The sequence below is a fragment of the Sebastes fasciatus genome, chromosome 15 (assembly GCF_043250625.1).
Source record: "Sebastes fasciatus isolate fSebFas1 chromosome 15, fSebFas1.pri, whole genome shotgun sequence".
Lineage (NCBI taxonomy): Eukaryota > Metazoa > Chordata > Actinopteri > Perciformes > Sebastidae > Sebastes > Sebastes fasciatus.
In genome coordinates, this window is record NC_133809.1 from 15,170,766 (window position 1) to 15,185,835 (window position 15,070).

Consider the following 15,070-nt stretch of genomic DNA (forward strand, 5'->3'; position numbering starts at 1 on the left):
TGCGGTTTTGATTTGTTTTTGTTTTTTGACGAATACGGAACGGATATGACGTCACGTTACTCAGACTACAACAATAAAAGCGGTAACTTCCTTCTACCTGCACATAGACTCAAATGAAGCAATTATTAAGATTCTGGCATTAAATAATCGCGATACATACGTGAATAGATTTTTTTCTCCCACCCCATCTGAAAATGTGTCATATTGATATAGCAGGTAGGAGTCAAACTGTTTACCAGATAAAAGGAGATATTAATCTGATCTCAATCACAGTGTGTAGGCTGATTTGGATCTATGATTATCCTGCAAAGGCCATCTAGCTTCTGTAAAAATCACTTTCTACAAGAAGAGGAGCCACGACCATGGCATTAACTGCAAACGCTGAGATCCTGCGTGGTTACAACACTGTTTAGAAATTAAACAACGATCATCCAGGAAGTTTCATCTGCTGCGGATCTATTCTGAGCAATAATAAAGCATGTTTTCACTGTATGGAGATGGAGGGATGCGGTGTGCTATTATCTGAGACGGAGTGCTTCTCCTGGATGAATGCCCTGTTCTACAAGCTGCTCAGACTAGTATTTTGACAGGCAGTGGATAACGGTGGGTCCAAAGCAATCACATCTTTGACTTTGACAAATGGCTGTGCTGTGGCAAAGTTGAAAATAACACACATCCACTTTAATCTCTTTCTTGATTAAATTGGAATCACGTCTTTTTGACATCACACGATTCACTCTGGAAGCACTGACTATACTGCACCGACACACAATCCTCAGGAAAGGCCTATCGAAATGTTATGGAATCATGTTTGCATGTGTTTTTTGTATGAATTAAATGTCACATGTTAAAAGGTGTAACCGCAAATTTTGCGAGTATTTGTGCCAAAAAAATATTACAGGAGGGATGACGTAAGAAAGTTCTACAGAGGAAGAAAAAATAGAGACACTAACCAGAATGTACACCGACAATTATTCACACTATTTCTGGACAATCTCTTTGACGTGTTAAACAAAAACATTTGCATCTGGAATTTTGTTCTCCCGCGGCGTGTCCATCAGCGCGACCTAGGAATGGTTTGCTTTTTCTGCCACACTTTTCCTCAACTCAATTTCCTCAGAGGACCCGAGTAGAGACGGAGAAAGAGAAGGGGATGAGGGAAGAAGAAGAGAAGGTAGGGGGGTAGATGGATGCATTGGGGGATGAAGGAGGGCGAGGAAAAGAAATCAGGGGTGTTATAAATAACACTGATGAGGTGAGCTAGAATTGATCCACACTGCAGTTGAGAGGTGGGTGGTCCTCCCAGTGTTTAATTGCCAGTCATGTGCCCTGGGATGCAGCTAGTACTAAATGTGGTCCGTCTCTCATTAGGCTTGGACAGGCTGAAAATACAGCAGCCAGGACTGGAATTGGGACTCAAACAGAAAGGGATTCAAAAGACAAAGTGCTACAATTAAGACTGATGGGGGGGGAATGATAGAAAGGACAGAGTGGGAAATGGAAAAGTGTTACTCACGCATTCCACCCTCCAGGCCCTGAAGGAACCTGTCCAGGATGATACGAGCCATCAGTGCAGGAGACAGATCCACCTTTACATAGATTGAACAAAAAAAGAAAGAAAGAGAATTTGCCTTAATAAAAAACAGACTATGGCGTCAATGGGGAGTTAATGCTACTCCAAAACATAGGTATAATGGAAATGTTATTCCTCTCTGGAGAATTACTCCATTTACAAACCTTCAGACTAAACCCCACATATCCAGTTGGAAGTGCGAACATATTTCAAAGAGCCTAAGAATTACGGCGCTGAAATTACACGGCCAGTCTACCTTCGTGCTGATGTCACATAGATAATAATGATTGTAATGGCTCTAAATGATATTATTGCGTTTCCAAACCTTGACCTAACTTTCGACAATCCCTGTGCAAATTGGTCTTTGAAAGCGTTGCACTGCAGTAACCTTTCCCACAGGAACAAGAGTTCGCCAATTACACAGCTAAAGCTACCCAGCTGAATTGCCTTCGCCTCTGTCAAACGGACAAGCGTATAGTCTCTCATCTCGAATGGAAAAAGCATCACGCACTGCGCCCGAGCAAGAGGCAATGGAGAGCTTTAATCATGGGATGATCACCAAGGCAAAACTTCAGGAACAAACAGGACGCACCGCAGGGACTGTGGGAATGCAGCCCCTTAATAGGAAGGATAGAACCTATGGCTGCAGCGCTCTTTGAACACAAAGACACCTTGAGAGGTGTGCAATGTTTTTTGGTTTGAGTGCAGAGAGATGCCCTGGCAGGTAAGGGAGCACTAACGACTGATACCGAAGGTGTCTATCTGATAGGGGTTGGAATCAGATACAGTTTTCACTCTGTTCATCTCGGAGTTTTCATTCTCATCAGAGGGTCAGAGGGACCCCTTTGAAAATGGCCATGCCTGTTTTTCAAACGCAACTTTGGAGCGTTATTTAGCATTCTAACACGAGATGGTTGGTACCATCAATTCCTTAGGTTTTCTACTTTCATATGATACCAATATGTTCACTCTAACTTTACGACTGAACCTCTGAAAGACAGAATAGTGGCCGGGTCAAAGGTCGATACTTGACTTTTGCGTATCGATACTGTATTGCCACGCAAAATATCGCGATAATATACTGTATTCATTTTTTTCCCCCACCCTTACTTATCTGACCACATTTGTATAAGCATAATGCTTTCCCACACATTAGTGTTAGAAGTGTTAGAATGTAATGAAAAACCAACAGCTATTATTGATGTTATTATTAAGTTCAATAAAGGTCCCAAATGTTCAGAAGCAGCTTTAAAAAAAAAAAGGTAACCCAAGCGTCTGAAGCAAATTTATTTTCAAAAGCATTTTGACTGCAAAACAATAAGACACATTAAGTCATTCACTGCTAAATTTCACAGCCTCCTCAGTATACTGTAAGGAGGAAATTAAAACATTGCTTGAAGACAAGCCATTCCTAGCCGGCTCGTTATGAAACACAACGTTCTCGCAGCTAAAAGATATTTTTTTTTCTCTTGTTAGCATAATTGGGGACCAAAAGTGAATTTGCCCTCAGCCTGTAGTGAGAATGGTGCGTTTCATCTTCTCTCTGATGCTTCCTGGTAACGCTGGGAGCAGAGAGGCTTCTGTCTTAACAATATCTTCTAACCCGCAGTAGTATTTGTTAACATCTCCATAATATTGCACTAAGAAGGCAGCTTCTAAAAAAGGCCAAACATGTCTATAATAATTAAGGGGTGAGAGCAGAGTTTATAACTTCATTAAGACCTCTGATAGCGTTTTAAACTTAGTATTTGTAGCTCGCTGTAGCTCCCTTTCTTCTCTCTAATCCTTTCCCTCTTTGTGCTTATTGGCCTGCTCTCCATTCACACCTTTTGGATAACGAGAGAGCATCAGATTCCTGGTAACCTGCATCACGGCTGACACATGAAAAATGGCAACATTACCAACGCTGGCCCAGCCTGAATAAGGACCACCTGATTAGTTCAGGTACTTGCATCTCCCTAATTTTCATATTAATCATGAGTCCATCTACGTTCTCGAGTCAGACCGCGGCACTTCATGAGTTTAACATGTGACTAAGATTCACAGAGCCTTGAATTCCTGCAGAAAACAATTATTGTTCAGTAAAACTCCCGTTTTATTAGCCCCCAAAGCTAATGGGTGTCACATACAATACAGCATAACTGCACCTGTTCTAAACCCTGCATGTTTAAGTAACCTTTACATAAAGCTCCATATAAAGCATGCAAAAAAAAAACAGCAAATGGAGTTTAAAACCCACGTTCATGGGAGACTTCTGAGGGAGAAAAAAAAAAAATTCCATGAATAGTTTTCATCATTGTTAATCATTTCCCTCTGTTGGAGATATATTGTCTCATAAAGGGATGAAACTACATCAATTAGCGGTCTGGGAGACCATGAGTGCTTGGTTTAAATGTTAAGTAGCATATTAAAATGACAGTTAAATGGTTCATAGACAGTTATCTCTGAGCTGAATTTAATCCTTTGGAGGAAAAAAAAAAAACTCATGTGTCAATTAAATGGAGAATGAATAATGGCAGTTAGCTTTGAGGTGCCACTGATGCATGTGAACTACTCTGATTTTAGATTAAGAAACCCTCAAATCTCGTTGCCGGGTGTAAGCATCAATAAAAATTTGAATGTGCATTTAAATGTTTTAAAAGGTTACACAGCATATTCTAACGATGGAAGTAGGAGGAAATGGCGAGACTAGCAATATGATCAAATGACAAAAAGATTAATAAATAAGTGAACGAAAATTCAGTATCTGGCTTCAAAAAATAGCCCAAATAATCTAAAACATAATTTTTAAAAATATATAATAATTAATTATTATATAGTAATTCAGCCACATTAGCTGCTTTTTGATCACAGAGCAGGAACTGTTGGTAATGGAAATGATAGTTTACTGACTAGTAACGAAACACTAGTGGCCACTTTTCACTAATGTGAAATGCAGAAACTTGGTCATGTGAATAATTTAAGTGCTTAAAGCATGATGCTATTTCATAACAAGCACACAAACAGCCACTACCCTGTATTTGAGTTTCGTACCAAGCTCACATATGTATGAATACCATCAACCAGACTACAAATCCTACGCTGACCTCCTTAAGTAAACAAGTGATGAAGAGAAGAATGAACCAATGACCCGGCCCTCACCTGTCCGCAGTTTGCGGCAACTCCTGCCTGAAGTGCAATTTGGAAAATGACATAATAAAACACAAAAAGTATTTTCACATCTGCTTAATGGAGGTGAGAGCTAATTACATTAAATAATTGATAATGGAGCGGACCAATTTACCAATTTTGATAATGACTAACAGACAAGGGAGAAAATCAAAAACTGCAGCCAATTTCTATTTATCCATTTATCTATTTATCTAAAGCAGGCACCAATTGAGGATTTTTTTTTTTTTTTTTTTCAAAGATAAGAAAAAAAACTAAAGGTTATGCCATTACCTCATTGGCCAACTCCAGCAGGACGGGAGCAGTGGGATGTGCCTTGGCTTCACTCAGATACCTTCATTATAACAAAGAACAAACAACAGCAGTGAAGAAAAAAAAAAACATGGCCCACAAAGGCAGACAGAAGGGTAGAGGGGAGTAGACCAGGCTAGCCAAGACATGCTAATGTCCCTGATGACTTTGCCCTAGGTGGCATATGGCAGGCTCGGTGCGGTTAAACAGCACTGCTTGAAGGGCTTCAAATTTCCTTGAAGCCAGATGATAGTGATAGTTAGTTAACCCCTGCCGCCCAAATGCCTTTTTTCCCCCGCCAGCTCAAACGGCAGCTCCCCTCTGATCTTCCCCAGATCATCTCTGAGGTTTGTTGTTGTAAGTGGATTAGAAGTGCATTATCCAGCCTTGTTTTCCCCAGAACAATGGCCTAATATGCTCGATAAAGGCTAATTGCAATATGCAAAGAGGTTTCCCCCCCCTACAGCCTGCTTTTCTTTCTTTTTTTTCTTTTAATTTATCCGTATTCATTGAATTACAGATAATCATCCCATCATAAGCCCGTGTAAGGCAAATGTCCAATGGCTGGTTATTTATTTATTTTTGCTGCTTTCAATTTGACATGGAGAACAGAGCTTTGGCTTAGCAGGTGCAAGTGGAGGTCTGGAATGAATCCTGAGGGTGGTGATTTGTTTGGGGGAGATTATATCTGTCATGGTGGCCCACCTACTCTCTGACTTTGGCGAGTCCCTGCCTCAGTCACAGAACGGGGGAAGACAAAGAGAGCACACAGGAGTGGGAGACAGATAAAAGAAGAAGTGAAAGAGAAAAATAGTGATAGAGATGAGAGGAAGATAAAGAGAGTGAAATAAGCATGATAAAGTAATACAATACAAAGTAATACAGTACCTTTGGTAGTGGCTTTCGATAACATCTGGCGCATGGTGTCTTGAGAATGTTCTTTTGGTTCGTTTCTGTCACAAAGAGAACACCGATGTAACAATAACGTCATAATAATAATGATTAGGGCTGCAACCAATATTTATTTTCATTATCGATTAATCTGTCTATTATTTTCCCGATTAATCGATTAGTTGTTTGGTCAATAAAATGTCAGAAAATTGTGAAAAAAAGTCGATCAGTGTTTCCCAAAGCCCAAGATGACGTCCTCAAATGTCTTGATTTGTTCACAACTCAAAGATATTCAGTTTACTGTTATAGAGGAGTAAAGAAACCAGAAAATATTCACATTTAAGAAGCTGGAATCAGAGAATTTTGACTTTCTTTTATTAAAAGATTACTCAAACCAATTAATTGATTATCAAAATAGTAGTTGGCGATTAATTTAATAGTAGGGATGCACCGATCCGACTTTTTCAGTCCCGATAGCGATACCTGAGCTTCAAGTATTGGCCAATACGAGTATCAATCCAATATCAGTGTTTAATTAATAAACTGTATGCTGTAAGATATACATTTATTGAATTATTTATTAAAATAGAATTATAATTCAAGTGTAAACCTTTTTAATGCAGCAACAAATTGGTGAAAACATAAACAGGAATTAAAATTCCAGTATATAATGTATACAGTATAGTATAGAAACATAAAATTGAATTGAATAGATCAGCATCCAGCTATTTGGCCCGATATCCGATCCAGTATCAGCGCATCCCTATTTAATATTTGACAACTAATCGATTAATCAAAGCTCTAATAATAATAATATAATAACAAAGGTAGTTTATTTCCATACATTTCCATGATTTCCATTAGAGGAAAAAGCTTTACATTTTTCCAGCCCGGCTGAATAAATAAAACGCAGACTTGTTCAGCCTCGGCTCCTCTTACATGCTCTATTGTATATGAACAAGCGCAAGAGATCTTGGGTCACAGTAATTTAATTTCAATAAGTTTGCCGGGGGGTCAAAGTGTGCCAAGGCAACCTTGTTCAAACCCCCATCCCCCTCACTCAAACCTTGTATTCATTTCCCCTTTTTCGATCAAACAATGACCCTATTCCACATCCCACACCCTGACATTTCCATGCAATTCAATTGCCATCTTCGGCGAAAAGAAGGAGGAGGACAGGGGATAAAAGAGGAAGAGCACTGGTTAAAAAACAACTTATTTAAAAACTACTACACACAGAAAATGTAATTCCGCCGAGACGGGCAGTGTGACTGACACCTGTCAGGGGGATGATAAATGACTCCATTTTCTGCCTGTGCTGCCTTCTGCCACTGGCGGCAGCGGCCATTTATCATCATCCGCTGTCAGCCGTGGAAAGCAGCAGTGACAGTGCGAGTCAGCAAACATTTAGCACACGCAGCCGCACTACACGGGGAAATTATTATTGTCAGAATAATAATGGTTTAGCATAATTTATTACAGGTCCACCAAATAAGCAGGGGCTAGATGTTATTAGACAGATGGATGGGAAGGCTTGGCAGACATCCACCGAGGCTCAGGCAGGCAAGGGCCCTCAACGTGAACGTGAGGAAGAGGAGGGTGGGGGCTGAAATAAACGGGGGTATGGTGAGGGGGGGGGGGGGCATCCTCCAAACCAATCAGAGAGCTGGCAGTTCAATTACAAAGAAATAAAGGGACATTCATCATTCAATTAGGCACCTGTCAGGGCTCACAAAGGAAGAAAACTTCTAACCTGGTACTCCAGGGAGAAGATGCTCAGAAGAGTGGACTGCGAGTGACTGGAACAAATAAAAGAAGGACAAAGTTAATTACCAGAGTGCATTGCACAGAGACAAAGGGAGAGGGGGAGCTTCAAAGCCGGGGCCAGCTGCCCTGTAATCTAAAAGAACATGAAAACAAGTGTGGCAAAGTTGTTCCAGATGAACACCTCTGACAAAGGATTCCTGCCACGATGACGTGGGGGTGGGAGAAAGGGGGAGGTTGAGTGTGTATATGAGAGATGAGAAAAATATACCCTGCTTCCTTTTCACTCATTCACACATACCATCTTCCTCCATCCCCTTTCTCTCCAGTAAGAGGGCTGAAATTGTTGTTAATTGAAGTGCAGTTTCCGCTGTTGTAAAGAACACTCATAACTGAACTTAACGGGACAAAATTGGAGAGAAATTAGTGACATTCATGCAAATAATTGATACGATTCAAAGAGAGAAAAACACTGACGATTGCACTCCCTGGTTTGGTGGATGTGTCTTTTCAAAAGGGGTTGACCACTGTCAAGAGTGTGTGTTTGTTTGCGCGAGTGGTAGCAATGTACAGATAGGAGAAAGTTTTCCTGCTTCACTGTCAAGAGCTGGCATATGGGCCGTTCTGGAGCGCTCCCACTGCAACTGATGGGCTTTGAAAATGGAAACTTTCACTGCAGGAAGCTCGGACTCCCAGGAGTCGGTCAATTCCACGGGTTGCCATAAGTTACATTCATCTCCAACTCTAGTCAATGTCAAACACCTGGCAGAGAGGCAGACCTGGAAGACAGGCAGCTCCAACGGGGACTCACATACTCCTCCCCAACCCCCCCAAACAGCATCCTTTGGGTTGAAGATATTTTAAGCGGGTGACAGATATTATTCTAATTGGATGATGCATACCTCCACCCTGCATATCAATGAAAAAAACACACGGATGCACACATGCACACATGCAAACTGCTCTGCGACGGTCTCCTGTGGTTTAGTCTCCGTATACAGCTCTCGGTACACCTGATTGTTAAATTTAATGGACTTTTGCTTACAAGTCACCTGAGAATGGTATGTAAATACCGACGAGAAGCTTTCAATCCGCATTGAAATGGAGTCCGCATGGACATCAATCACTATAAAACCATGAAATAACCATGTGACATGTAAACAAAGCCAAAGGAATCTCAAGCATTGATTTCTGTCTGGAGTCTCAGTCTGTGACCATATCTTAATAGAATTGGAATAGTTTAGCGGTTTATAATGACTCACCCCACCAAAGACGTCATATTGGGTTCTCCAGATGCCACTTTTAAAAGAGTTTTACTGCTCTGGCTGGAGAACAGCTAATTCTCAACTACTCAAACTCCCCGGGGCTCGATCCCATCACACACAGACGATGAGTCTCGTCAACCACAAAAGTTACAGTCACAATAGTGAATGAACCAAATGTTTGAAGTGAAGGAGAAGAGGAGGGGAAACACTGCTAACCTCAGCATTAATTTACAATGATGCTTTGGGACGAAGGGGCCACTGCAATTAAGTGGGGCCATTAAGTGGTCAACTGTCAACATGTGGACACTTAAGGGAGGAAAAAAAAGAAATTCTTCCACACTTCAACCTTGCACCTGAGCATTTCAACAACATTACAGCCTTATTGTTGGCGTGGGACCATCACGATCCCCCTGTTGGAACAGACATCTGTTAGGTTTTAAATGGATTACTCTCTATAATGAGCATGATTACTGCCTAATTGCTAAATCTATACCCTGTTAACTTTAAAGGGACGTAAACGGCTCCAAATATCTGGGAAAACATATCTGTTTCAAAAACACTAAGAACTTTGGGGACTTTTGTTTTTTCTTTCTCACCTCAATCAGTTTTTTGTGCCAACATCAAAACTGGACAAAAGCATCACAGAGGCTGAAAATAACTTGAGTACCGAAATATATTAGGAAGATTTGAAAATGATAAAAAATAATGAGAGCAGTGTAAAGAGTCGAGGGCAGACACCTGGATCCAAACCAAGAGTGTCTGCGTTTTATAGTCAAGTTTTACACTGCGCTCATATTGTATAATACCCCTTTTCTCCATTTAACAGACATTAATAGTAAGTTATAGCAGACTTTACATTAATGTATATCCAATCTGTGCTCTCCTGGGCACAGTAGGCTCACTTCATGCTAAAATATGGAGCTAAGTGCAGACTTACAATGGGAATCTGATCTGCCTGCTGCACAGTAGCTGTAATATAGCACCAGCTACCTCAGGAGCTGTAAAAATAAATAAACTAATGCAAGAAAACTCTTCCATAACTATTCCAAAAAACAGATTAATTTCTCTCTTAATTAATTCTTAATTAATTTAAACAAAGCTAATAGGCAGCATTTTATTCAGATTTTTGAATATGATGAGCACAGCAGAAGGATTAGGTTCTGTTTAAAACACTTTGCAATGCCATGATATGTCATTAAGATAAAGTAGAAAGAAGAGAACAGGGTAACAAGACTTTTATATGAATATCATGTATTTAAAATAATTGTTAGATGAGAGAAAGTTTTGTATCAGAATTAATCCTAAAACAACCTCCTGGCTATGACAGAACCTGAACTCTAAAAGTATCTGCACATAGAGAGACAAGGCTACGTTTTTTAATGCATCTGTAAGATGTCTAAAGAGTGAAAAAGTTTTAAGTTTTCATATTAATTCATTTAAATTATCATGATATATTTTTAATTTTATTTGTTTTATACAAAAGGCTTCAGGGTTAAATTCATCTTTTAATGTTTAAATCTATAATAGTTCATAGACTACGTTCTAATCTAACAAATCTGTATCTCTTACTGAGAATCTGCAAATATGTTTAATAAGTGTCTTAATATCTTTCTAATACATTTCTCTTGTATTGTTCTTTCACATAACTAAGACTATAGAAGTGTGAAAAATGGGCTACGTCATATTATTTCACGGGACATACATGAGGGGGTCCCCAGTATATTCTCTATCGTGTACGGGTTTCCTTGGCTGAAAAAAGATTGAGAACCTCTGGTCTAAACAACGGAGTTCATCAATCTCTGTCTTACTCACTTAACCGACTTCATTGTATATCATGAATTAGAGAGATGTTTGACAGTTTGGTTTCAAATCAGTGTTAAATGACTGACAGAGCTGCAACAATTAATCAATTAGTTATATAGTTAACTGTTAAATTAATCGGCAACTATTTTGATAATCGATTAATCATTTTGAGTAATTTTTTAAGAAAAAAAAAGTTGAAATTCTCTGATCCCAGCTTATTAAATATGAATATTTTCTGGTTTCTTTACTCCTTTATGACAGTAAACTGAATATCTTTGATTTGTGGACAAGACAAGATATTTGAGGACGTCATCTTGGGCTTTGGGAAACACTGATCGATTTTTTTCTCCACCATTTCCTGACATTTTATAGACCAAACAACTAATCGATTAATCGACAATGAAAATAATAGTTGCAGCCCTAACTAACATGTATTAAAGCAAACAATGAACATATCAGAAAGTAAATTTCAGAAAGAGTCTGAGACGCTGCAGCGCATCTTTACATTGACCTTTATGTGAGAAGAAAAAAAACTAAAAATCTCCCTCCCTCTTGGATATAATTTAGAACATGGGGAAACAGAAGGTTGGGAGACAGAAGAGTGGTTAGGGAATCATTCACTCTCAACCTAATTACCCTTCCTTACAACACAAGACAGAGCATTAATATGCACTGGCACCCAAAATAGTAAAGCAGCAGATTAAATTAAAAACAATTAGGGACTTTCACTTTGTCACTGAGCTGGTATGCCTGTCTGGTCAGTGCTTTAGGCTCTATTAAGTTAGGCTATCCACTGGTTATGAATCTGATAAATCCATGTTTGAGTGTTGAATTGCCTTATGTCCTCGTGCATTCAGAGTGTATCAGCGTCTTATAAGCATACAGGGCCTAGAAAATTCCCATCAACCTAATTAATAGGAGATGGGGGAAATTCAAGCTATCAATTATATTCAGAATCTTCCTATTTACAAATAATTAATTATAAACAATAGCTGTAATTTAGGTAATGAAAGCCACCTGGCTAATGGCATTGGTATCATATGCTGCGACAGTACTTAGCATTTGGTGGATCTGCATGCAGCGAGTGTTGCATGGTGCGACTCTTCAGGGCATGGAGCTGGCTAATTAAGGCGTAGCACATATTTTTACTAATGGCGATGAAGCTATTTTGAAAAAAAAGGGAATGACATGGATGAAATGATTCACTCTTATGAAGTGTATGGAAATATTGCTCAGTTTTAATACCTGCTTCTATTGTTATCCACACCTTTATCACTTTAATTATTAGCTAATGCTTCCCCCAGCATAATTAGGGGTTATATATCATATATATCATTTCATTCAAGCAAGATTGCTGACAATAATATATTTACTTTCCTATAGATCAATATTTTATAAAGTAAAAAAACAGCTGAATGTGGGTTAAACACATGGATATGCAAATGCTGCTAATTACACATGCTGATAGGCAAAATGCTAACATCTGTTTCTCAGCTAAGCCTACCGTCATCAGCGGCAAAACAAATGTGTACCAAAAAAAAAAGAAAAAATCTTTACGCGTTAATGTATAAATGTGATGTATTTTGACAAGAGATAGAAACAAACACAAATCGCAGTGTGTCATGCAGCGTCAAACAAATACTTGCACAATGAGCACACGTGTTTACAGTTCAAATTAGTTTAACTTTTTTCCCTGCAAAACAACTGTAAAGCCTTCTTCCTATTACAGTCGATGCAACAACAGTCATGTATAGTATGGACTGTAGTGTAGAGCTGCAACGATTAATGGGTTAGTTTTCGACTATTAAATTAATCAGCAACTATCTTGATAATTGATTAATCTGTTTGAGTCATTTTTTAAGAAGAAAAAAAGGTAAAAATTCTCTGATTCCAGCTTCTTAAATGAGAATATTTTCTGGTTTCTTTACTCCTCTATGACATTAAACTGGATATCTTTGAGTTTTGGACAAAACAAGACATTTAAGGACGTCATCTTGGGCTTTGAGAAACACTGATTGCCATTTTTCACCATTTTCTGACATTTTATAGATCAAACAACTAATCTATTAATGAAGAAAATAATTGACTGATTAATCAACAATGAAAATAATCATTAGTTGCAACCCTAGTTGCATGTGAAGTATGAGAAATCAACCGTTTTACTATATTTTCAAGCTTTTTTCCATAACTGACGCCTCAGAGTACATTCCTCTACATTTACTGATAATGGGCCCCCCTTCCAACTCTCTCTGTGGAAGGCCATACAGTCCTACAAGCCTGCGGGGGACTGTGGACAGAAATGGCTTTAGCAGAAGCCCAACAGGGAATCTCACTGCCTACAGTTGTCCTAATAGACGAACAATATGACCCCTACTCAGCCCTCTTGCACTTTATTACAATCTTTAAAATTTCTGTCTGCTGAGGTGCCCCGACATGTCAGAACTGTTATATAATGGTGGGAAATATCCAACGATCACCACCCTAATTGTGATTCCTCCTGAAAGCTAGGGATCGTCACGACTCTGTGTGTGACAAAACACGTTATAACTATTATGGCGCGTCGCCATTGTTGTAGTGTAATTATTGTCATCGCTGCTTCTGCAGATTCTCGTGGAAATTGAAAATGAGGCCTGTGTTATCTGTCGAGTGGCAAGCGTCCACTGGTCTGGCAAAGAAACGCATTATACTGACCAATTGCCTACTTCCCCCAAGCGTGGCTGGGGAACTTGTACCATTCTGGGCAATTTGTTTCATTCTTCTTTTTGCAATTGATCCCAGTATGCAAAGAGAACCTGGGGCAAGAGAGACTCTACCATAGCTGCCCAGCTGAACTGTGCTGCTCTATGCTGTAGGTTTCCCTCTGTTTGTGTTAGGCTTTGGGGGTTGAGGGACGACACTGATGCTAACGGCAAGTACAATACGCACAATATAATGGTCTTATTCACTATAGTTCATATTCCTGTGTCAATACTATGCCTCTACTAATAGAAAGCTGCAGGAATGAGTTAGCATTTCTGCACTTCTGCTTCCCTTGTCTCAAAGCCACTGGGTTTTTTTGAATGGGTTTTTGGTTAGATGCCTGAAATAAAGTCTCTGGTTAACACAAGCTGAAGTAAGGGATAATGTACAGCGAGCCGGTCATTATTGTGAAATAAACCCCGACAGCAACAACGACCTGCTAGCTGTACATTATCCCGCTTAATACACTGCTAAAAAAATCAATAATTTGACACAAAAACAGTCCGACGTCAGACCGTAGAACGCCGTATTCAACAAAGCTGTGTAATAAAAGATTTTAATGTTTTGTTCTATGATATAAAATACGTCAGTAAATATCTCACTCGTGAATTTTTAAGATTTTACGTGTCTTAAAAAAGGCCGTTACCAAGAAGTGGCTAAATGAGACTACAAAACGTTATCACGCCAAACACTAGTCCGCCTTTAGCTTAGCAGTGGTCATGCGACTGTGGTGTAGTTCGTTTATAGCCTACCGTTTGCTTTTTACTTCTGCCGATTGTATTTATGCTTCAAAAATCACAAGTGGTCTTCATTTGTTGATTATATTAGATTATCCTGCTGAACAAAACATGTAAGTATCATAAACGTGTGTTTGCCACAGCGTTTATTTTCCGTAATAATCCAAAATCCAATGGAAAAATTGGCTTTTTGTCGAGGGAACCAGTGCCATGCTAACTTCCTGGTTGGCCTACAAAAATACGTCATCGCTGCAGCACTCTATATGAACATCTTATTTTGTCCAGCAATCCAATAACAACAGTTTTCATCCTTCAAGATAATGTCCCTTATAATCGCTTACTTAAACAACAGGCTGCTTACCTCAGTGGTTTTAGCCCAATGAGCCGAAAAGGCTCGACAATCTATAGAGCGTGCTTGCACAACGTCCCTAAGATATGAAGAGGAAGTAGTCATTCCTGTGCTTCCTAATCAAGTAATTGATTGCATCTATTATTCATGAACTCCTTAGCCTGACATGAAGTTGTAAACTCAGCACAGCTTCTCTTCTTTCCACATCTCTCCTCTCTGCCTACACTTCATTCATCCCTTCACCCCTTCCAATGCTCATCTAACCACATAAAGCTGTGGAATTAGTTTGCCAGCCTCTCAGCCTTCAAGGGTTGTACCCCTAAGCCCCCAACTGCCAGTTTGCGTTTCGTTCAATATGTGGGCGACCAGAAGTGTGAGGCCGTGCACCGGAGGCCGTCGGGGCTGCCCCCACAGGCTCTGCACTAGATCAGTCTCTGGGTAATGTCATTGCCACTTCCAGGCTACAAAAAAAAGTCTACCTTCACAAGAG

The 15,070-nt window shown here is 39.5% G+C and overlaps 2 protein-coding genes across 6 annotated transcripts in view; one reads left to right on the top strand and one right to left on the bottom strand.

The window, feature by feature from the left end:
* dph6 (diphthamine biosynthesis 6) overlaps window positions 1-15,070 on the top strand; it is a 243,021-nt gene that overhangs the window by 45,908 nt on the left and 182,043 nt on the right. The gene's annotated exons all lie outside the window — the stretch shown is intronic.
* cdin1 (CDAN1 interacting nuclease 1) overlaps window positions 1-15,070 on the bottom strand; it is a 64,466-nt gene that overhangs the window by 42,761 nt on the left and 6,635 nt on the right. For 2 of the 4 annotated variants that reach the window (XM_074661331.1, XM_074661333.1), the window contains 4 exons: window positions 7,677-7,722; window positions 5,921-5,985; window positions 5,015-5,075; window positions 1,517-1,589 (listed from right to left, as the gene is read on the bottom strand). In XM_074661331.1, the coding sequence (XP_074517432.1) occupies window positions 1,517-1,589; window positions 5,015-5,075; window positions 5,921-5,985; window positions 7,677-7,722 (245 nt within the window). The remainder of the gene's footprint in view (window positions 1-1,516; window positions 1,590-5,014; window positions 5,076-5,920; window positions 5,986-7,676; window positions 7,723-15,070) is intronic. The other 2 variants (XM_074661332.1, XM_074661334.1) reach the window with 2 other exon arrangements.